Here is a 25170-nt window from a genome sequence, read left to right as displayed (position 1 = left end):
AGTCCCTTGTTTTTGTAAGCCAAATTGTATTGGTATATAGCCATGCTGTTTGTTTACCCATTTGTGGCTGCTTTCATGCTACCATGGCAGAGTTGAATTGAGTAGTTAGTTACTCCAGAGAACATTATAGCTTGCAGAGCATAAAATAGTTACTGTTTACTAAAGCATAAAATATTTACCAAAATATTACTTTGTCCCTTTACAGAAGTTTGCCGACCTCCGATTTATTCACTCAGCAGTAGATACTGAGTGCTTCTTATGTTCTCAGTATTATGCTGGGCACTGGGATATATTGATGAAAATGGCAGTTGGTGAATTAGAAGTGAACAGTCCATTTGGAATGACAGAAATAAATGAGCAAATATTATATAGTACGCTTTCTCCTTTTCTCCATCTCCCATATTTACTGAATATCTCTTATGTATTAGGAATTGTTTTAGCCATTGGTATCTTTTTCCTGTATACTAATTAAATTCTTAACCTAGAAATACACATTCCTAGCCTTTTTTTTTTTTTTTTAAAGATTTTATTTATTTATTTGACAGAGAGAAATCACAAGTAGATGGAGAGGCAGGCAGAGAGAGAGAGGGAAGCAGGCTCTCTGCTGAGCAGAGAGCCCGATGCGGGACTCGATCCCAGGACTCTGAGATCATGACCTGAGCTGAAGGCAGCGGCTTAACCCACTGAGCCATCCAGGCGCCCCCACATTCCTAGCCTTAATAAAAAACATTTGCTAGGTATTGAAGGAAAGAATCATAGATCAGCCTGTTCACAAATAGATACTTGGGATATTTGTGAGCATGTATATAAGGTAATATAGGTCATGATTCTTGATAAATAAGAAAGGGAAGGAAGAAATGGTATAATTTTGTAGAGTTTAGAAAAATGAGGTCATATCTAAATTGAGGACGCAATCCTGGGTTATTAATAGATCTTATAACAGAGTGGTCACCCTAAGAAAATAGAAATGAATATCAAGGGGTAGAGGCCCATAATGTAAGGAGAATTTAGGTTGTGTAGTTAGTCTACCAAGGTGCTAGTTAGAAGGAAGTCCTTTTTGCAATTTGCTCTTTTTTTTTTTTTTTAAAGATTTTATTTATTTATTTGTCAGAAAGAGAGAGAGAAAGCACACAAGCAGGCAGAGAGGCAGGCAGAGGTGAAGAGAGAGACAGGCTCCCTGCCAAGCAAGGAGCCCGATGTGGGACTCGATCCCAGGACCCTGGGATCATGACCTGAGCCGAAGGCAGCGGCCTAACCCACTGAGCCACCCAGGCATCCCATGCAATTTGCTCTTTTACATAGTTCTCTCTTTCCTCACTTTCTCTTCCCTATGTCTTGGAGTTAGTAGTTATTCTGGGTGTGTGTTTTGTTAAGGTAAATATTTAGTGCTTTTCATGTGCCATGATCTGGTGATAAAAAGTTGAATTGGGGCCTATGTGGAACATTAATTAATTAATTAAAAGATGTTATTTATTTAATTGACAGAGACAGTGAGAGAGGGAACATAAGCAGGGGGAGTGAGAGAGGGAGAAGCAGGCTTCCCGCCAAGCAAGGACCCCAGTGCAGGGCCTCATCCCAGAACCTGGGGATCATGACATGAGCTGAAGGCAGACGCTTAACAACTGAGCCACCCAGGTGCCTCGTGTGGCATTTTTAAAAACATGTTACTGGTTTTCTGGTTTACTAATGAGAGAAAACCATATAAGAGATAATAGTAATAATAGCAGTATTGTTTGAAATCTTAGACAAAAGAGTGGCCAACTTGAATGGGAGTATGGAAGCATCAATTTGGAGAATGCTTTATAAGCAGGTGACATTGGAACTGAGTCTGAAGGAGTATCTGTAGGAGTTGACTAGGTGAATTGGGGAAGTCTGGTGCATTAGGTAAATTATATGGCATGTGAAAAAAAATGTGAAAAATGTGTTTTAAGAAAAATAGTAGGACTGGATGGGATAGGATGTAAAGCAGGAAAGATCAGTTCTTGGGAGAAGAAAGAAATTAAGGTAAAATAGATGTTTGATAGTGGTAGGAAAGAATGCAGGGGGTAAAAGAAAAGCTTAGAAGCATAGAACAAAAACATTTGCTGTTTGAGTTTATTTGAATTTAAGCAGCAATGATACAAAATGAGTGTGCCAGTACTAGCATAGATGTCTATAATCTCATTTCTTCCTGGCACTTCTTTGTTTCTCATGTCCTCTAAAACCTCTTACTTTCAATTTAGTGTACTCTTAATTAATATTTTTCTTTATCAGCTTTAGACATTCATTAAGAATATTCTTAAATACCTGCTTTTGATTTTATCAGTTCTTGGGTTCACAGTATACCCATACATTATCTGATTGATGAGTAAAGATGTAGATTTTTAAACTGTACCAGAGAAGGAAAGAATCTAAGCTATTAGGTCAGAAGGGTAAATTTCCCTATAGTTAGTGTTAAATGTTGACTAGGAAATACTTGGAATTTCCATGCCCAGCAATCTTTATTCTAGCTCTTCTGCAGAAACTTTTTTTTTTAAAGATTTTATTTGTTTATTTGACAGAGATCACAAGTAGGCAGAGAGGCAGGCAATTAAGAGGAGGAAGCAGGCTCCATGCTGAGCAGAGAGCCTGATTCGGGGCTTGATCCCAGGACCTTGGAAATCATGGCTTGAGTCAAAGGCAGAGGCTTTAACCCACCGAGCCACCCAGGCGCCCCTCTTTTGCAGAAACTTTAAAGAAGATTTATTAATGTCTGTGTTTAATAGTAAAATAAAATATAACTATATAATGAAGGAATTTTAAAACATTTTTCTTGTGTCTATTCTATGAAACTAGAAGCTTCATGATGTCATGAAAACATTTTTGTTCCATTTGCTACTGTGCTTAATATAGTTCCTTGCACATGGTAGTTGGTTATTAATTAGAAGTAGTTTCCTTAGTATATAGGTAAGTATAAGTGTATAGGTTTTGGAGTGACTTATCTACCTTTGCCACTTACTGCTTGGGTAACATTAGATAAGTTACTTAACCTCTTTAAACCTCAGTTTCTTCCTCATTAAAATCGAGTTGATAAAAATAACACCTAGCTCATTGTTTAAGGATTAGGTATGATAAATACAAGTAAAAGTTCTTCGTATAGTGTCTGGTGTGTATTAAGCGGTAAAGATCAACTACTTGTAGAATTGAATTATTTTACCACTAGAGCAATTTTTATTATTTCATTTTAAGGTTATAGAAGCAGTTTTCAGTGTTCGAGATTTTTTTTTTAAAAGATTTTATTTATTTATTTATTTGACGGAGAGAGATCACAAGTAGGCAGAGAGGCAGGCAGAGAGAGAGAGAGGGAAGCAGGCTCCCCGCTGAGCAGAGAGCCCGATGTGGGACTCGATCCCAGGACCCTGAGATCATGACCTGAGCCGAAGGCAGCGGCTTAACCCACTCAGCCACCCAGGTGCCCCTGTTTGAGAGTTTTTTAAAGATTTTATTTATTTGACAGAGACAGAGACAGTAAGAGAGGGGAACACAAGCAGGGAAAGTGAGAGTGGGAGAAGCAGGCTTCCTCTGTGCAGAGCAGAGAGTCCAATGTGGGGCTTGAACCCAGAACCCTGGGATCATGACTTGAGCTAAAGGCAGATGCTTAACGATGGAGTCACCCAGGTGTCCCAGTGTTCGAGATTTAATCCAAGGTCAATAGAGATGTCATCACAAGCCTTTTGACTCCCCATTTATGTTAAAACAAACTTTTCTTACAAAAAAGAATCCAGACAAGTCCTTGTCTGCTAATATTTTACAGTTGAAAAACGTTTATGATGAGTTTTTCTGGACTCCCTTAGTGACCTCATCAATATTCATAGCTTTAAGTGTTCTGTATTTATGTTTTCAATTCCTCAGTCCTGACCGTTGCCACTTTCACCACTCTTCTTGAACCAAGCCAGTATCATCTCTTGTCTAGATCATTGCAGTATGCTTGTAATGGCAATACGTTCTTCCTGCTTCTGTTCTTAAAGAAATTAGGAAGGCAAGGATCCTTTTAAACTATAGATGAAAACTTAATTTTCTGCTCAAAAACTTTCAGTGTCTTTGCCTCACGCTTGGAATAAAAACCAGAGTCCTTTCAAGGGGCCCTGTGATCTGGCCCTCCTTACCACTCAGTGCCAGTCACATATTAGGCTTTTTGCAGGGTCTCAGACATATTAACATATTCCTTTCTGAAGGCCTTAGCTTAACATTTCTTTCTACTTGGAATATCTCTTCCCAAATACTCACATAGTTTAATCCTTCACTTCCTTTCAATTATTTTATCAGTAAGGTCTTTATTTATTTATTTTTTTGTAAAGGTTTTATTTTTATTTATTTGACAAGACAGATCACAGGTAGGCAGAGAGAGAAGAGGAAGCAGGCTCCCTGCTGAGTAGAGAGCCCAATGTGGGCCTCTATCCCAGGACTCTGGGATCACAACCTGAAGGCAGCCGCTTAACCAAGTGAGCCACCCAGGCATTCCAGTGATGATCCTTTTTAAAAAAGTAGTTAACACCCCTGCACCATATTCCTACTTATCTGTGGATTTCTTTACTACATGTCTCTGTATATTAGAAGTAAATTGTTAAGGACAGTTTTGTTTATGCTATATATCCCTCCTTCCTAGACAAATGTTTGACATTTGTTATGAGCTCAGAAAATATTTAGGGAATTAAGTATTAGTTGTGGTTAGAAACTAAGAGGTAGGAGTCTCTGCAAGGGCTTAATGAATTCCTCAATAAGGACAGATTTGAAAGAGTTTTTTTGTTTTTAAGTTTTTATTTAAATTCCAGTTCGTTAATATACAGTATAATATTAGTTTCAGGTATACAGTAGAGCGATTGAACACTTCTGTACATCACCAGGTGCTTATCGCAACAAGTGTACTCCTTGATCCCCATCACTATTTAACCCATCCCCTCACCCACCTATCTCCTGGTAACCATCAGTTTGTTCTCTTGATAAATTTGGTTTCTTGGTTTGCCTCTCTTTTTTTAACCTTAACTCATTTGTTTTTGTTTAAGTTCCACATGTCAGTGGAATCATACTATATTTGTCTTTCTCTGACTGACCTATTTCATTTAGCGTAATGTTCTCTAGTTCCATCCATGTTATTGCGAAGGGATAAAGAATTTTTATACTACAAATTGAAATGACAGAATTGAGCTGAATTTTCCTTTTTGCTTATTGTTTTGGACAAAATTATTTAAGTTTGAGATTTAGTTGCTTTGCCAGTAAAATGGGGAATCATAAAGTTGAAGGTTATACATACTTTATAAATGATGGCTGTATTTATTTTTAGTCTGTGGTAGGACTCTTGCTAAATTTGGAGCCGGTTTCTCCATTTGAAGAAAATCAATATTATGAAGTTAGAGAATCCGTCAGGAGTTGCAAGCTACCGAAGATCAATCTGAAATAAAAATTTAAGCATTGTTGGCACCCGCTCCCTCCTGGCCGGGCGCTGGCTCTTCTCCCCATTCTCTTTGGAAGACCCCCAACTAGCCACCCACCCACCCTCCCCAAAACCAGTTTCAATAAATTTATGTTATTTCCGTCAAAAAAAAAAAATTTAAGCATTGTTGTAATTTCATCAATTGCAGTATAAGGCACTGGAAATAATGTTTTAAAATTCAGTGTGTATTTATTATGCTTTGGTAATTTTTCATTCTATAATCATATGAGTTGAGTTGGCTTTGGGATCAGATATACATGAATTTAAATTGTTCATCTCCTACTTAATATTATATCCTTGTGAAATTTATAGGCTGTATGAGTTTTTGTAGAGAATGAAGATAATAGTAATCTAATTGGATTATTAGAGGTATTAAAAAGACAAATTGTGTATGAAGCACCTAACTTAGCACCTGGCACATAATAGGCACTTTGGAATTAGTTAAGTTTTTTTTCTTATTATTTCACGAACAGGTTATTATAAAGTATGACTAAAGTACTATGATAATTTTTGTGTGTCATCAGAATTGTTCCCTTTAGAATAGTGGCCTCGAGATTATTCATTTATTTCCTTGAGATGGTGATTGAGTGGAATGTTTCCAGAACTAAGCTTTTGAATATTCTTCCATATTCTTAACTCATATTCTTTTAAAATCTCCTATTTGAGGGTGGATTTTATTTTTTATCAAAAATTCAAGGTTTGAAACCAATTTTTGGGAAAGCATTGGGAAGAAGACTACTAAGACTGCCGTTCTTATCCTACATTGTATTCTAAGGACTATATTAGATAAGTATCAAACATTTAGCATTATTATAGTGTTGTTTGAAATGAGTATATCATCTCTTATGATGACTGTTTTGAAAAGGACAACCATTTCTTGGGGATATAAGTACTGATTTATTAAAAATTTATTCCTTTAATGCTTGTTTTTGTTTCTTATATTTATGTAATTATATCATTCCCATATATAGTCAAATACTTACTTCTCTGCTTTCTGAAAAAATGCATTTTTTAACTTTTCAGCGCTCACCAGAATATACCAATTGCCGATATCTATGCAAACTTTGCTTAATTCACATTGAAAACATCCAGGGAGCTCATAAACATATAAAGGAGAAACGACATAAGAAAAATATTTTGGTGAGTTCTTTTTTCAAAATATATTGTTTATTTTTCAAATGGCAAAACTCTATCAAATACTTATTTATGAAACTAAAAATGGGGTATTTGTCCTGTTTTACATTAGTAAGTGAAGTGATAGCATTAAAAGCTGTGATTGCCCTTCTTTTATCTTAGGTGGTCAGGAACCTTTTCAGAGCCAGTCTGTTCGTACTAAAGTATGTTGATTCTCAAAGTTAAAATTGTCAGATATAGTTGATAGAGCATATAATTCTTGATCTCATGTTGTGGGTGTAGAGATTACTTAAAAATAAAATCTTAATTAAAAAAAGAACTGCCAAATACAATCAGTCCAACTGATGCTTACTGAATTTTTGTGTACTAGGTCTAGGCAGTGGTGAATAAGATAGTTGTGGTTCCTACCCTCAGATTTTCTAAAATATTGGTGGAGGCATACACTGAAAAGGAATCTAAGTATATTGAGTTCTATTAAAGGGAGAAATGTGGTGCTAAGGAAGTATACAAGGATATTTTACCTAATCTGCAACAGGGACATTTCTGAGAAAGATACTTGAGTTGAACTTTGAAGTAGTTTGAAATTAAGGCAAAAAGGGGGTACCTAGTTGGTTAAGTGTCTGACACTTGGTTTCAGCTCAGTTCACGATCTCATGGATCATGGGATTGATTGAGAGTCACTTCTGCGCTCAGCAGGGAATCTGTTTGAAATTTTCTTCCTCTGCCCCCAGTCCAATTTTGTGCATGTGCTCTCTCAAAATGAATAGGTAAATCTTAAAAAGAAAAAAGGAAAAAAGGTGAGTGAGGACATGGCACATGAGGAACAGAAAGAGTCTAGTATGACTTGGGCAAAGAGAGATAGGAGGAAAATGATGTTAGATGAAGCTAGAGAAGTCCAGACCATGCAGGGCCTTATAATCTTTAGACTGTCAGAATTCATAATTTTTCAGTTATTTTTATTAGAACATTTCATAGACATAGGTATGAGTAATGCTTTTAAAAAAGTTATTAGTATTTTAGCCATTTAAGCTTTTCTTTTCAAAGTGGTAATGTATATTTTTTATGAGGCTGATACATATCTTTTTTTTTTTTAAAGATTTTATTTATTTTTTGACAGAGAGAGATCACAAGTAGGCAGAGAGACAAGCAGAGAGAAAGAGAGAGAGAGAGAGAGAGAGGAGGAAGCAGGCTCCCTGCTGAGCAGACAGCCTGATGTGGGACTCGATCCCAGGACCCTGAGATCATGACCTGAGCTGAAGGCAGAGGCTTAACCCCCTGAGCCACCCAGGTGCCCCAGGCTGATACATATCTTTTTAAAGATACATTTATTTATTTTAGAGAGAGAGAGAACACAAGTGGGAGGGGCAGAGGAAGAGGGAGAGAGAATCCCAAGCAGGCTCTGTGCTGAGTACAGAGCTCTAGCCCACAACTCTGAGATCACATCCTGAGCCAAAACCAAGAGTCTGATGTTCAACCGATTCTGCCACCTAGGCACCCCTCAGGGCGGTAATAGTAATATTATATAATCTCCTACTTATGTAGGAGTGTCTGAGTGTCTACTGTGTATTTTCTCTGAGAAAAATTCTTTGACCTGACCTTCCCAACAAGTCTGGATTAGGTATTCTTTCTCTGTGCTTGCAGAGCTGCTTGATCAGAAAACTGGATATATTGTATTGTGCATGTCTGCTTTCTCTCCTCTTCTTGACTTGAATATCCAATATTCTAGAGGGCAAGTTTCAGTTCTTATTTTTGTTTCTCTGTTGCTTAGGACAGTGTCTGACAAAGTAGGTGCTCAATATGTCTTTCTTAAAAAAAAAAAAAAAAATGAGTGCACTGAAGAAAATCAGGAACTCAGAAGGAAAAGAAATTAATTTTTTAAAACAGATTTTTATTTATTTATTTGACAGAGAGAAACGCAGTAAGAGAGGGAGCACAAGTAGGGGGAGTGAGCGCAGGGAGCCTGATGCTGGGTTTGATCCCAGGATCCTGGGATCATGACCTGAGCCAAAGGCAGACGCTTAATGATTGAACCACTCAGGTGCCCTAGAAATTAAAATCTTACTAGCATATTATTATTTTAAAGGTTTTATTTATTTATTTGAGAGAGAGAGCGAGAGAATGAGAGAGAGAGAGCGTGAGTGGGGAGAGGGTCAGAGGAAGAAGCAGAACTCCCTGCTGACCAGGGAGCCCAATAGGAGACTCCAACCTGGGACTCTAGGATCATGACCTGAGCTGAAGGCAGTTGCTTAACTAACTGACCCACCCAGGTGCCCTATCAGCATATTATTTTGATTTAATTAGAGCTTCAGAAGATTTAACAGGACAAAGACAATTGGTAGTTTATGAGATAACAACTGAAAAACCTCAAGAAATGTTGAGTGATGCTAATCATTAATTCCAGGAAGCTCGGGGAATTCCACACAAGAAACTTAAAAAGAAAGCCGGTAGACATTATATACATTATAAGGATATTTGAGGACATTACAAAAAAACTAAAAAAAAAAAAACCTCCTTAAAAGCAGTTGTAGTAGATTTTTGCTTAGTTGAAGTTGTAATAATAATGAGATTTACCTTTACTCCTGAATAAACCAAAGGAAAAAAGGGATAAAAATAGCTAGAAGTGGTTTTCAGGCAGTGAATGGAAAACAAATGAGATTAGTCCAACAATTACTCTATAGTTTGAGAGAGTTTCCATACTGCATTATAGGAAGGGGAACCCAGTACACTCCCAGAGTTGTGGAGATGAACTTGAGTCCAGGGAATCCAGGGTGGCTAGAGTTTGTAGGACAGGATAATAAAAAAGAGAAAGTTATACAGAAAAAAATCTATAGATAAAAAGACAGTACCTTCAGAGTATTCAGCATAGTACTGATTGGTATATGCATGTGAGAAAGCTGCCTGAAGCCAGGGAAAGAATCATCTGAAGCAATTAGAATAGTGCTTGATCCTTACATAGGGCTGAGAATAGTACCTTCCCACTATTCAGACTGAAAAACTCGTACTTCATGGGCATTGAGTAGAGTGCCCAACAGGATCTTTTTTCAGGAGTGGGGAATATATAGAAACTAAATGCAGTCTGATCCCAATAAAGACTTTATTTTTATTTTTTTTTAAACTAATTTTTAAAAAAAGATTTTATTTATTTATTTGACAGAGATCACAAGCAGGCAGAGAGGCAGGCAGAAAGAGGGGAAGGGAAACAGGCTCCCCGCGGAGCAGAGAGCCCAATGTGGGGCTCAATCCCAGGACCCTGGGATCATAACCTGTGCCGAAGGTAGAGACTTTAACCCACTGAGCCACCCAGGTGTCCCCCAACTAAAGAATTTTTAAAGGCAAGACCCAAAAGGACTATTTCCAGGGTTTTATTTTGTTATAGAACAAAGCTTGAGGGTATATTCAGAAATAGAAAATACCTGTCACGACAAAAAGTTCACATTGTCTGGCATTCAAAGATAGTAAGGCCAAAGCAGGAAAATACATACCACAATAAGGAGAAAAATCAGCCAATCAAAATTACCTTGAATTGACAGAAAAGAACTAGCAGAGGAGGACATCAAGGCAGATAGCTATATTCCTGATATTCTAAAAATATAAAGAGACATGGAAGATACAAAAAAGATTAAAGCTGAACTTACAAGAAAACTACAGTGTCTAAGATGAAAAATACACTGAATGGGACTAATGGTAGATCAGACCTTACAAAAGAAAAGGTTAGTGAACTTGAACATATAACAATGGAAAACATCCAAAATGAATTGGAAAGAAAAAAAGAACTTGAAAAAAAAGAAAGGGTCACGTTTGAGCTCTGGGATAATTTTGATAATATGTGTACCAGTTCTGCACATATTTCAGGGCACTGAAGAGTAAGAACTTCCTAATTTCAGTCCATGAGTCCCACATTACTCTCATACCAAAACCAGAAAAAGATTCTACAATAAAAGAAAACTTCAGACTATATGTTCTGGATATTAATCCCTTATCATATATGTGATTTGCAAATATATTCTCCTTTCTGTGGGTTGCCTTTTTACTCTATTAATAGTGTTGTTTAATGCACAGAATTTTAATTTTTTTTAAATGGTTTATTTATTTATAATTAGTGAGAGAGCCCAAACAAGCATGAGTAGGGGCAGGGACAGAGGGAAGGTGAGAATCTCAAGCATATTCTGAACTGAGCTTGGAGCCTGATGTGGGACTTGATCCCATGACCCTGAGATCATGATCTGAGCCAAAATCAAGAGTTGGACGCTTAATCCACTCACCCAAGTGCCCCCCAGAGGTTTACTTTTCATAAATTCCAATTTGTCTGATTTTTTTTGTTGTTTGTGGGTTTTTTTGTTTCATAGCTAAGAAATCACTGCCAAATCTAGTGTCATGAAGCTTTTTTCTTCTAAGAGTTTATAATTTTTCTCTTACATTTAGGTCTTTGATCCATTTTGAGTTAATTTTTGTATATGGGTGTAAGATAAGGGTCCATTTTGCATGTGGGTATCCAGTTTTCCTTTCACCATTTGTTGAAAAGACAGTCCATTGCCATTGAATGGTTTTGACACCCTTATTAAAAATCATTTGACCATAATGAGTTGGTTATGTGTTTTATTCCTTTGGCCTATACATCTGTCTTTATGCCAGTACCATAATGTCTTGAGTACTATTGCTCTGCATAAGAAGTTTCAAAATCAGGAAATGTGAATTTCTGACTCTTTTCTATTTCAAGATTGTTTTGGTTATTTTGGGTCCCTTGAGATTCCATGTTAATTTTAGGATTAATTTTCCCATTTCTGCAAATAGGGATTAAAGGAATTTTGATGGGATTGCATTGAATCTGTAGATTGCTTTGAGTAGTATTGATATCTTAACAATATTAAGCTTGCCCATCCATGAACACGGGATATCCTTCTGTTTCTTCATGTCTTCTTTCATTTCTTTAAGCAGTGTTTTGTTGTTTTCATTGTACAAGTCATTCATCTCTTTAAGGTAATTTCTAAGTATTTTATTCTTTTGGGGACTGTTTTAAATTGTTTTCGTAATTTCCTTTTCAGATTGGTTGTTGTTAGTGTCTAGAAGTGCAACTGTTTTTTTTGTGTTGATGTGTGTCCTGCTACTTTACTGAATTTAGTTCATTAGATCTAATTTTTTGTGTGTGTCTGGCATCTTTAGGGTTTTTTACGTATTAGATTATTATCTGTGAATAGAGATTATTTTATTTCTTCCTGTCCAAGTTCATTGCCTCTCATTTCTTTGTGGCTAACACTTCTCTAATATATTGAATAGAAGTGGTGAAAATGGGCATTCTTGACTCAATACTGACTTTAGAGGAAAAACTTTCACAGCCTTTAACCACTAACTGTAATGTAAGCTGTGGTTTTTTCAAATATGTCTTTATTATGTTGAGGTAGTTTCTTTTTATTCCTAGTTCGGTATTTTGTTTTGTTTTGTTTTGTTTTTGACCACAAAAGGATGTTTAATTTTGTTGAATGCTTTTTATGCATTGATCAAGATAAAAAAATTTTTCCTCTCATTTTGTTAAGGTGATGATTACATTGATTATTGTATGTTGAACCATTGTTGCAGTCCAAGAATAAATTGTACTTGTCATGATGTATAGTCTATTTAATTTGCCGAATTTGGTTTGCTGGTATTCTGTTGAGGATTAATTGAAAGTCTTCTTTTTTTTTTTAAAGATTTTATTTATTTCTTTGACAGAGACAGATCACAAGTAGGCAGAGAGGCAGGCAGAGAGAGAGGGGGAAGCAGGCTCCCTGCGGAGCAGAGAGCCCGATGAGGGGCTCAATCCCAGGACCCTGAGATCATGATCTGAGCCAAAGGCAGAGGCTTTAACCCACTGAGCCACCCAGGCACCTCTGAAAGTTTTAAAGTAGAAGACTAACTGGTGGAAGTAAGGGGCATAGAATGAAGGGGCAGAGTCTGGAAATAGGAGGCTCATTAGGAGATTCTTCCTTCTTGGGCACTATTTCCCAGCCTAAACTGATTGTTTCCAGAACTTACCTCATCTCTGCAGAACCATTTATTTACTCAGGTGCTTAGGACAAGCACCTTTGATTTATCTCTCTGATTTACACCCCCCATTCAAACCATTAACAAATTATATAGAATTTACCTTCAAAACATTATGTATTCCCAATTTAGTCATTTGTCACACACACTCTTCTTTCTGTTTGGGCTTTTTTTTTCTTCTTCTTCTTCTTCTTTTTTTTTTTTTGGTAATCTCTGTGCCCAGTGTGGGGCTCAGACTTATGACTTTGAACTCAAGAGTTACATGCTCTACTGACTGAGCTGGCTAGGCCCTCGTACTCTTTCTGTTTTAGTTTGTGCTACCACTGTCTCTCACCTGGACTATTTCCAACGTAGCCCTCCTTCCTGCCCCCATACTTATAGTCTGTTATTCTTTATTTATCAGCAAGGATTGTTCTTTTAAAATATGTCATATAATGTTACTTTCTGGTATAGCCCCTCTTTGGCTTCTCAACTTAGAATAAAATGTAAGTCCTTACCAATTTACTTAAGGTCATATGATATTTAGCTTCCAGTTAACTTTTCAACCGTATCACCTTCTAGTCACCCTTTTGTTAACCCTTTAGCCACATTGACCTCTTCAAATAACATTAGGTACTTTCTTGCCTTAAGTTTCTGAATTTACTGTTCTCTGTATCTGAAATGCTTTTCCCACTGAAATTTAAATGTCTCTCTCTTTCATTTTTAGGTTTCTGCTAAACATTACCTGTTTAGAGGGACCTTCTTTGTCCACTCTATGCTAAAATAATAACCCTTGCCCATCAGTGTGTAGTCGTACCCTGTTTGATTTTCTTCATAGCTTTTCCTGACATGATAGTATACATTTATTTATCTGTTTCTATTTTCTCTAACTAGAATTAAGTTACATAGGGCAGAGACTTCATTGAGCACACTTATGACAGGATATATGAGGATGATCATTGATAGAAGGATATCAGTGAGACTGTTAGATGGAACAGCATCCTAAAGGAAGTAGGATAGGCTTATTAATAACATAGGTAGAGGAGTATGTTCATCGACTTTTATCTTTTTATTTCCATGACAGCTTAGCAATATAATTCAGAGAATTTTTTGGTATTAAGTGTGTAGCTATTAGTACCTATTAGGATGAATCCTAAAAAAATAGATCTTAGAACTTCAGACACTCATCCAAGATTTAGATTGTAATTAAGATTGCAGAAATATTCACAGAAATTTATAAAAATGAGGTTGTCTTACTCTCTATGTTTGATATAGTTTACCTTTATCTTAGGTAAACTTTATGTTGAGACTAAATATGGTAACACTGAATAAAATTAGAAATAGAGTGAAGTCTTTGTTTAACTATATTATGGGTAGTAGAGAAGAGAGAATAAGCTACTTTTGATTTTTAGAATTGTTGAGAGCTGCCTGCCTCAAAAAAGTAAGAGAATGTCTCTTGACTGAAATGTGGGGTATAGAAAATGCCATTATTATAACATTAAAGAAATGGTATGATCCCAGTTATGGTAAAAAAATAAAATAAAATAAAATAAAATAAAGGAAGGGGTGCCTGAATGGCTCAGTTGGTTAAGTGCCTGACTCTTGATTTTGACTTAGGTCATGATCTCAGGGTCCTGGGATTGAGCCCCATCTCGGGCTCTGGGGAGTCTGTTTCTCCCTTGGTCCTTCCCCTTTCCTGTTCTCTCTCTCTCAGATAAATAAAATATTAAAAAAAAAAAAAAAGGAAATCGTATGATATTAGATTGTGGATGATTTTCTTTGTATTTTCCTGTGTTTTATGTAACTCTTGCAATTAGCATGTATTTCTTTAAAAATCAGGAAAAAATTAATCTTTAAAAATTGTATATATATAATTTACTTGGTCCTCTTTAGTTTTTGGTTTAAATTGGCTTTCAGACTTTTAGTGAAATCAAGGGTTTTGGGGAACATTTGGCTTAACATTGGAGAAAATGAAAGAAGTCAATTTTAAATGGTAGGCAATATAACAAATGTGATGAAGTGTCTAGGATATTTTCCTGTGACCATTTAATATGCAGATGAGAGAGGATTCAAGACTTTCTGCTACATCTTTGTTGTAATAAAATTATCCACGAAATTAACAGCCAAGTGTTGTACTTAAATTATTTTGGCTTTGATGTAGAATTTCAGAATTTATGCAAACAGAAGAACAAATTTTTATTTTTTTAATATTTAATAGGAACCTGTCCCAAAGCACCCCTCAATCTTCCAATACTTTGTCACAAAGGAAGGGATTTCTGTCTTGTTCACTTCCTTATCCTAGTTATCTTGAATCAGGCATGTAGAAGGTGAATATTTGTTGAGTTAATACATTTGTTTAGTCTTTTATCCTAAGTGTAAGGACATTAAAATAGAAAAGATTTTTTATGGTGTTGTTAAATATTACACTAATAGGAAAAACAGGAAGAAAGTGAGCTTCGTTCTCTGCCACCTCCTACTCCTGGCCACTTGGCTGCTTTAAGTGTTGCAGTTATTGAACTAGCAAAAGAACATGGAATAACAGATGATGACCTCAGAGTCCGTCAGGAAATTGTGGAGGAAATGTCAAAGATTATAACAACGTTTTTACCAGGTACAAATATACTTCATGCTTAATTTTTAAAATCGTACAACTCTTCCCTTTGCTTCCTGTCGGCTTTACTTGTGTAAATTTCTTTGTTTTCCTATCTCTTTGTTTCTCTATCTTAAAAGCAGATTAATTTAATTATTTTTTAAGTGATTTTTTTGGAAGGAGATATTTCAGGAAAGGAAAATGGGGAGTTACGAACATAATTTTTGTAATAAGAAAGATTTTTTAAATGTCAGATTCAGGAAAATTTCTTAAAGGTCTTATGTTTAATATTTTTAGTATTTCTGACTTCTGAATGGACATTATAGTTATATTATTTTGAGTATATACATTCTAGCCAGTCATAGAATAAGAGTCTTATTGGCCTGATGGTGGGGAAAAATTAATTTAAGTGGGGTCATTAGAAGTAAAATTTGCACTTTTATTTCTATTTGACTTAGCTCTTTCTTTATAGAAAGCTTATGTTTTTGGTGTAAGTGAGAGTTGTGCCAGGTTTATTACAGACGTTTATATAAAGATTATATTTGTTTAGCCCTTATTATTTTTTACATCAATATTGAATTTAAATAAATATCTATTAAATAAGACTCATTTCTCAACCACCAAAGGGATATTGAGCATTTGACAAATTATGGTTTTATATAGAGCAATTGTGAGATTTTAAGAAAGAATGTAAAATTGAAATTTGGAAATGGAAGATATTTTCATTTCTCTTTCTTATTTCATAATGTTATAAAGTGGTTTTCTATAAAAAAATTGAATACTAATTTAAATTATATGCAGAAGTAATTTAGTATTGGGGCACCTAGCTGGCTCGGTTGAAAGAACGTGTGCCTCTTGATCTTGGGGTTGTGGGTTAAAGCCCCATGTAGGGTATAGTGATTATTTAAATAACTTAAGATACCTAAAAAAGATGCCTAAAAATTTCTATCTTAAAAATAGAAATGAAATTTTTATGATTTTAATGACTTCAGTGACATTCAGATGTTTTGTGAACTTGAAAAGTAGACTTTTATATATACAAATGAGTATGAGCTCACATTTTCTAAGAAACTGCACCTGCCTGCCCCAGTAGTTCCAATCATGTTATTTTTCAACTTGCCCTCTGGTGAGAACCTTTAAAAATTTTTGAAATAATATATTCGACTGTCCAAAAAAGATGTAGGTTGTATGTTACTATTCCTATATATTTTGGTCTGTGAATTTCTTCAGAACTACAGGATTTTGTGGTTTTTTTTTTATTTTTTAAAAATATTTTATTTATTTGACAGAGTTCACAAGTAGGTAGAAAGGCAGGCAGAGAGAGAGAGAGAGGAGGAAGCAGGTTCCCCACTGAGCAGAGAGATCCCAATGTGGGGCTCGATCCCAGGATGCTGAGATCATGACCTGAGTCGAAGGCAGAGGCTTTAACCCACTGAGCCACCCAGGCGCCCCAGGATTTTGTTTTTTTGTTCAAGTGATTAGGCTTCTGTTTGAATTTTTAAAGAATGTTGGCATTGAATGTCTGTGATCCCTTTACTGTTTTAGTGCTCTTACGTAAATATAAATATCTAAAAATAAATAAATGTAGTTTATGACAGTAGCTGTACCTAGGTTAGTACATTCTTTACTGTTAAATATTAAATGTTAAACATACGTCTGGTCATTCCTAAATGAACTGTTCTAAAATTTTGTTTAAACACTGGACTTTTATAAGTAATTTCTTCCATCTTTGTCCCTGACCCTCATAATCGAGAAACATTTTTATTATTTTGTTAGATCAATTAGAAAGGATGTCATTCTTCTCTAAATGTTGTAACTAGAATTGGAAGACATGAAATTAAAATATATGCATTTTTCCTACCATTGTTTTAAAAATTTTCCCATTTGTACTCTATTTCATGCTTTGATATTTTTTCCTTTATTTCCAGAGTGTTCACTTAGGTTGTATGGCTCATCTCTGACTAAGTTTGCTCTGAAAAATAGTGATGTTAATATAGATATAAAATTTCCTCCCAGGGTAAGTAATTAGAAAAATCTTTTTCTATGTGATTCTTTTTTTTTTTTTTTTTAAGATTTTATTTATTCTTCAGAGAGAGAGGGGGAGAGAGCGAGCACAGGCAGACAGAATGGCAGGCAGAGGCTGAGGGAGAAGCAGGCTCCCTGCTGAGCAAGGAGCCCGATGTGGGACTCGATCCCAAGACACTGGGATCATGACCTGAGCCGAAGGCAGCTGTTTAACCAACTGAGCCATCCAGGCGTCCCTTCTATGTGATTCTTAACTAGTACTTGGTATTTTGGGGGACTGGAATACTGGTTTATAGAGTGTTACTGTCATAATTAAAGGTTGCTTTTGGAAACTATTAGGTGTTAGACATAGGTGGAATAAAGAAATAAGGGAGAGGAAAAGGAAAGCAGAGGAATACAGTAAAAAATGAAAATGCTTATACATGTTTGATTTTGTTGAATAGTTATTGCTTGTAAGCAGTATAGAAAGTGAAAAGAGTTTTGAAATCATACATCTGTGTTCAAATCTTGGCTGCAACAAGGCAGTTACTTTCTGAGACTCAGTTTTTTAATTTACAAAACGGGGATAATAACTTTTTATTACATGACATGCTGTATACCAGGCATTTTTGGGTAGTGTGTGGTACATCATGGGTACTTTTTAAATAAGTAGTAACTAGCACAAATAATACTACTTATTTATTGATGTATGAGACATTTAAAATGATTGGTTGATGTGTGTTACTGATTTTTTTTGAATGATACTCAAAGTGGTTTGATTTAGGTGAAAATTTGATGTTTTAATTTTCATCTGATACAGTCATTTACTTAAAATTAGCATGTGATTATTAAATAGTTAAAAATAGCTGCAAAGTACATATAACACTAAGAATTTGACAAGCTTGTTAAAGTAGTATTTAATCTATGCCTTTTGACCATGCTGCCAGTAACAGTATCTCTTAAATTTCCTATCTCAACAACTTCTCTTTAACAATTATTTGGTAAACTAATTTCTTTTCCATTTGTTTTACTGTGAAATTCCAGAATCTTTTCTCATTCTAAGATGGAATAATAGTACTCCATTATTTATTAGATTCTACTGCCATGAACAATATTTGTTAATATAAAACTCCATTCTTTTTTCGTTATTTTAAGATACAGAGCATGATTTTATTTAAATATTTAATGAAATTGAGTTCTCCCTAAAGTATGCAATTTGAACTATGAAAGTAGTATATTGATTTAATTTGAAATCTTTTAGATGAATCATCCAGATCTTCTGATACAAGTGCTTGGGATTTTAAAAAAAAGTGGTGAGTTTCTTTTTTAATTTGTCTTTCTAAAGAAAATTCTTTAAGGGTGCATGCAATGTATTATTTATATATGACTAACCAAGTTCAAATAACACTCATAGCATATTTGAGTCATTATATTACATAAAGTTTTATATTTGTTGAGTAGGTGTGCTACAAAATTTATATGTCATTAGATCAAAAGTATATTTAAAGCTGATATGTAAAAAAGTACTGCCTTGGGGTACCTGGGTGGCTCAGTGGGTTAAGCCTCTGCCTTCGGCTCGGGTCATGATCCCAAAGTCCTGGGATCGAGCCCCGCATCGGGCTCTCTGCTCAGTGGGGAGCCTGCTTCCCTTCTGCTCTCTCGGCCTGCCTCTCTGCCTACTTGTGATCTCTCTCTGTCAAATAAATAAATAAAATCTTAAAAAAAAAAAAAAAAGTACTGCCTTTTGGGTAATTTAAAAATGTTAGCTTTGAATATTACGGGCATTTCTTGTGTAGACAGAAAACCTATAATCAGTAGGAGGCCATTTGATGAAGGATGATTTAGGGAGGGACATAGGGAAAAAAAATATGTGCATGCACTGAGTAATTATCCCCCCCCCACTTAATATTAAACTAATCATTTATAGTTCCATCAACCAAATCATACCTATCAAAAGTTTTTCATATCTGGGGGCACCTGGGTGGCTCAGTGGGTTAAGTCTCTGCCTTTGGCTCAGGTCATGATCCCAGGGTTGTGGGATCGAGCCCGCATCAGGCTCTGTGCTCAGTGGGGAGCCTGCTTCCTCCTCTCTCTCTGCCTACTTGTGATCTCTCTCTGTCAAATAAATAAATAAAATCTTTTTTTTTTTTTTGATCTATTTTATTTTGTCTTTTAAAATTTTCTTAAAAAAATTTTTTTTTAAAGATTTTATTTATTTATTTGACAGACAGAGATCACAAATAGGCAGAGAGGCAGGCAGAGAGAGATGGAGAGGGAAGCAGGCTCCCCGATGAGCAGAGAGCCCGATGCGGGACTTGATCCCAGGACCCGGAGATCATGACCTGAGCTGAAGGCAGCGGCTTAACCCACTGAGCCACCCAGGCGCCCTCTTTTAAAATTTTCTATTTTTTATGAACATATAATGTATTTTTATCCCCAGGGGTACAGGCTGTGAATCGCCAGGTTTATACACTTCACAGCACTCACCATAGTACATACCCTCCCCAGTGTCAATAACCCTATCCCCCTCTCCCAAACCCCCTCTCCCCAGCAACCCTCAATTTGTTTTGTGAGATTAAGAGTAACTTATGGGTTGTCTCCCTCTCAATCCCATCTTGTTTCCTTCATTCTTCTCCTACCCCTTAACCTCCCATGTTGCATCTCTACTTCCTCATATCAGGCAGATCATATGATAGTTGTCTTTCTCCGCTTGACTTATTTCGCTAAGCATGATACCCTCTAGTTCCATCCACGTCGTCACAAATGGCAAGATTTCATTTCTTTTGATGGCTACATAATATTCCATTGTGTATATATACTACATCTTCTTTATCCATTCATCTGTTGATGGACATCTAGGTTCTTTCCATAGTTTGGCTATTGTAGACATTGCTGCTATAAACATTCGGGTGCACGTGCCCCTTCGGATCACTATGTTTGTATCTTTAGGGTAAATACCCAGTAGTGCAGTGGCTGGGTCATAGGGTAGTTCTATTTTCAACATTTTGAGGAACCTCCATGCTGTTTTCCAGATTGCTTGCACCAACTTGCATTCCCACCAACAGTGTAAGAGGGTTCCCCTTTCTCCATATCCTCGGCAGCATCTGTCATTTCCTGACTTGTTAATTTTAGCCATTCTGACTGGTGTGAGGTGATATCTCATTGTGGTTTTGATTTGTATTTCCCTGATGCCAAGTGATGTGGAGCACTTTTTCATTTGTCTGTTGGCCATCTGGATGTCTTCTTTGCAGAAATGTCTGTTCATGTCTTCTGCCCATTTCTTGATTGGATTATTTGTTCTTTGGGTGTTGAGTTTGCTAAGTTCTTTATAGATTTTGGACACTAGTCCTTTATCTGATATGTCGTTTGCAAATATCTTCTCCCATTCTGTCAGTTGTCTTTTGGTTTTGTTAACTGTTTCCTTTGCTGTGCAAAAGTTTTTGATCTTGACGAAATCCCAATAGTTCATTTTTGTCTTTGCTTTCCTTGCCTTTGGCGATGTTCCTAGGAAGATGTTGCTGCGGCTGAGGTCGAACAGGTTGCTTCCTGTGTTCTCCTCAAGGATTTTGATGGATTCCTTTCTCACATTGAGGTCCTTTATCCATTTTGAGTCTGTTTCCGTGTGTGGTGTAAGGAAATGGTCCAATTTCATTTTTCTGCATGTGGCTGTCCAATTTTCCCAACACCATTTGTTGAAGAGACTGTCTTTTTTCCATTGGACATTCTTTCCTGCTTTGTCGAAGATTAGTTACCCTAGAGATGAGGGTCTATTTCTGGGCTTTCTTTCTGTTCCATTGTTCTGTGTGTCTGTTTTTGTGCCAGTACCATGCTGTCTTGATGATGACAGCTTTGTAATAGAGCTTGAAGTCCGGAATTGTGATGCCACCAACTTTGGCTTTCTTTCTCAAAATTCCTTTGGCTATTCGAGGTCTTTTCTGGTTCCATATAAATTTTAGGATTATTTGTTCCATTTCTTTGAAAAAGATGGATGGTACTTTGATAGGAATTGCATTAAATGTAGATTGCTTTAGGTAGCATAGAAATTTTCACAATATTTATTCTTCCAATCCAGGAGCATGGAACATTTTTCCTTTTCTTTGTGTCTTTCTCAATTCTTTCATGAGTACTTTATAGTTTTCTGAGTATAGATTCTGTGCCTCTTTGGTTAGGTTTATTCCTAGCTATCTTATGGTTTTGGGTGCAATTGTAAATGGGATTGACTCCTTCATTTCTCTTTCTTCTGTCTTGTTGTTGGTGTAGAGAAATGCAACTGATTTCCGTGCATTGATTTTATATCCTGACATTTTACTGAATTCCTGTACAAGTGCTAGCAGTTTTGGAGTGGAGTCTTTTGGGTTTTCCACATATAGTATCATATCATCTGCAAAGAGTGATAGTTTGGGGTGCCTGGGTGGCTCAGTGGGTTAAGCCGCTGCCTTCGGCTCAGGTCATGATCTCAGGGTCCTGGGATCGAGTCCCGCATCGGGCTCTCTGCTCGGCAGAGAGCCTGCTTCCTTCTCTCTCTCTCTCTGCCTGCCTCTCAGTGTACCTGTAATTTCTCTCTGTCAAATAAATAAATAAAATCTTAAAAAAAAAAAAAAAAAAAAGAGTGATAGTTTGACTTCTTCTTTACTGATTTGGATGCCTTTAATTTCTTTTTTTGTCTGATTGCTGAGGCTAGGACTTCTAGTACTATGTTGAATAGCAGTGGTGATAATGGACATCCCTGCCATGTTCCTGACCTTAGCGGAAAAGTTTTCAGTTTATCTCCATTGAGAATGATATTTGCGGTGGGTTTTTCATAAATGGCTTTGATAATATTGAGGTATGTGCCCTCTATCCCTACGCTTTGAAGAGTTTTGATCAGGAAGGGATGCTGTACTTTGTCAAATGCTTTTTCAGCATCTATTGAGAGTATCATATGGTTCTTGTTCTTTCTTTTATTGATGTGTTGTATCACATTGATTGATTTGCGGATGTTGAACCAACCTTGAAACCCTGGAATAAATCCCACTTGGTCGTGGTGAATAATCCTTTTAATGTACTGTTGAATCCTGTTGGCTAGTATTTTGGTGAGAATTTTCGCATCTGTGTTCATCAAGGATATTGGTCTATAGCTCTCTTTTTTGATGGTTTTCAAAACCTTGTCTGGTTTTGGGATCAGGGTGATGCTGGCCTCATAAAATGAGTTGGGAAGTTTTCCTTCCATTTCTATTTTTTGGAACAGTTTCAGGAGAATAGGAATTAGTTCTTCTTTAAATGTTTGGTAGAATTCCCCCGGGAAGCTGTCTGCCCCTGGGCTTTTGTTTGTTTGGAGATTTTTTTTTTTTTTTAAAGATTTTATTTATTTATTTGACAGAGAGAAATCACACGTAGATGGAGAGGCAGGCAGAGAGAGAGAGAGAGAGAGGGAAGCAGGCTCTCTGCTGAGCAGAGAGCCCGATGCGGGACTCGATCCCAGGACCCTGAGATCATGACCTGAGCCGAAGGCAGCGGCTTAACCCACTGAGCCACCCAGGCGCCCTGTTTGGAGATTTTTGATGACTCTTTCAATCTCCTTACTGGTTATGGGTCTGTTCAGGCTTTCTATTTCTTCCTGGTTCAGTTGAGGTAGTTTATATGTTTCTAGGAATGCATCCATTTCTTCCAGATTGTCAAATTTGTTGGCGTAGAGTTGCTCATAGTATGTTCTTATAATTGTTTGTATTTCTTTGGTGTTAGTTGTGATCTCTCCTCTTTCATTCATGATTTTATTTATTTGGGTCCTCTTTTCTTTTTGATAAGTCTGGCCAGGGGTTTATCAATTTTATTAATTCTTTCAAAGAACCAGCTTCTAGTTTCGTTGATTTGTTCTGTTGTTTTTTTGGCTTCTATTTCATTGATTTCTGCTCTGATCTTCATGATTTCTCTTCTCCTGCTGGGTTTAGGGTTTCTTTCTTGTTCTTTCTCCAGCTCCTTTAGGTGTAGGGTTAGGTTGTGTAACTGAGACCTTTCTTGTTTCTTGAGAAAGGCTTGTACCGCTATATATTTCCCTCTCAGGACTGCCTTTGCTGTGTCCCACAGATTTTGAACCGTTGTGTTTTCATTATCATTTGTTCCATGAATTTTTTCAATTCTTCTTTAATTTCCTGGTTGACCCATTCATTCTTTAGAAGGATGCTGTTTAGTCTCCATGTATTTGGGTTCTTTCCAAATTTCCCCTTGTGATTGAGTTCTGGCTTCAGAGCATTGTGGTCTGAAAATATGCAGAGAATGATCCCAATCTTTTGATACCGGTTGAGACCTGATTTAGGACCCAGGATGTGATCTATTCTGGAGAATGTCCCATGTGCACTGGAGAAGAATGGGTATTCTGTTGCTTTGGGATGAAATGTTCTGAATATATCTGGGATGTCCATCTGGTTCAGTGTGTGATTTAAGGCCTTTATTTCCTTTTTGATCTTTTGCTTGGATGATCTGTCCATTTCAGTGAGGGGAGTGTTAAAGTCCCCTACTATTATTGTATTATTATCGATGTGTTTCTTTGATTTTGTTATTAATTGGTTTATATAGTTGGCTGCTCCCATGTTAGGGGCATAGATATATAAAATTGTTAGATCTTCTTGTTGGACAGATCGTTTGAGTATGATATAGCATCCTTCCTCATCTCTTATAGTCTTTGGCTTAAAATCTAATTGATCTGATATAAGGATTGCCACCCCTGCTTTCTTCTGATGTCCATTAGCATGGTAAATTGTTTTCCACCCCCTCACTTTAAATCTGGAGGTGTCTTTGGGTCTGAAATGAGTTTCTTGTAGGCAACATATAGATGGGTTTTGTTTTTTTATCCATTCTGATACCCTCTGTCTTTTGATTGGGGCATTTAGCCCATTCACATTCAGGGTAACTATTGAGAGATATGAATTTAGTGCCATTGTGTTGCCTGTAAGGTGACTCTTACTGTGTATTGTCTCTGTTCCTTTCTGATCTACTACTTTTAGGCTCTCTCTTTGCTTAGAGGACACCTTTCAATATTTCCTGTAGAGCTGGTTTGGTGTTTGCAAATTCTTTCAGTTTTTGTTTGTCCTGGAAGCTTTTTATCTCTCCTTCTATTTCGAATGATAGCTTAGCTGGATATAGTATTCTTGGCTGCATGTTTTTCTCTTTTAGTGCTCTTATTATATCATGCCAGTTCTTTCTGGCCTTCCAGGTCTCTGTGGATAAGTCTGCTGCTAATGTAATATTTTTACCATTGTATGTTACAGACTTCTTTTCCCAGGCTGTTTTCAGGATTTTCTCTTTGTCACTAAGACTTGTAAATTTTACTAATAGGTGATGGGGTGTGGACCTATTCTTGTTGATTTTGAGGGCGGTTCTCTACGCCTCCTGGATTTTGATGCTTGTTCCCTTTGCCATATTAGGGAAATTCTCTCCAATAATTCTGTCAAATATACCTTCTGCTCCCCTCTCTCTTCTTCTGGAATCCCAATTATTCTAATATTGTTTCGTCTTATGGTGTCACTTATCTCTCGAATTCTCCCCTCGTGGTCCAGTAACTTTTTGTCCCTCTTTTGCTCAGCTTCTTTATTCTCTGGCATTTGGTATTCTATATCACTAATTCTTTCTTCTGTCTCATTTATCCTAGCAGTGAGAGCCTCCATTTTTTATTGCACCTCATTAATAGCTTTTTTGATTTCAACTTGTTTAGATTTTAGTTCTTTTATTTCTCCAGAAAGGGCTTTTATATCTCCTGAGAGGGTTTCTCTAATATCTTCCTTCCTTGCCTTTTTCGAGTCCAGCTAGAACCTTGAGAATCGTCATTCTGAACTCTATATCTGACATATTACCAATATCTGTATTGATTAGGTCCGTAGCCTTCGGTACTGCCTCTTGTTCTTTTTTTTGTGGTGAAGTTTTCCGCCTTGTCATTTTGTCCAGATAACAGTATATGAAGGAGCAAGTAAAATACTAAAAGGGTGAGAAAGACCCCAGGAAAATATGCTTTAACCAAATCAGA

General features: G+C 36.5%; 1 protein-coding gene across 10 annotated transcripts in view; it reads left to right on the top strand.

Annotated features, from left to right (window-relative positions):
* TUT4 (terminal uridylyl transferase 4) overlaps nt 1-25170 on the top strand; it is a 134449-nt gene that overhangs the window by 42102 nt on the left and 67177 nt on the right. For all 10 annotated transcript variants that reach the window (XM_059374743.1, XM_059374746.1, XM_059374741.1 and 7 more), the window contains 4 exons: nt 6473-6589; nt 15014-15191; nt 17099-17187; nt 18436-18487. In XM_059374743.1, coding sequence (XP_059230726.1) covers nt 6473-6589; nt 15014-15191; nt 17099-17187; nt 18436-18487 — 436 coding nt within the window. The remainder of the gene's footprint in view (nt 1-6472; nt 6590-15013; nt 15192-17098; nt 17188-18435; nt 18488-25170) is intronic.

The sequence above is a fragment of the Mustela nigripes genome, chromosome 14 (assembly GCF_022355385.1).
Source record: "Mustela nigripes isolate SB6536 chromosome 14, MUSNIG.SB6536, whole genome shotgun sequence".
Classification (NCBI taxonomy): domain Eukaryota; kingdom Metazoa; phylum Chordata; class Mammalia; order Carnivora; family Mustelidae; genus Mustela; species Mustela nigripes.
Note: the sequence above shows the minus strand (reverse complement) of the source record. Positions and strands in the feature narration are given on the sequence as shown.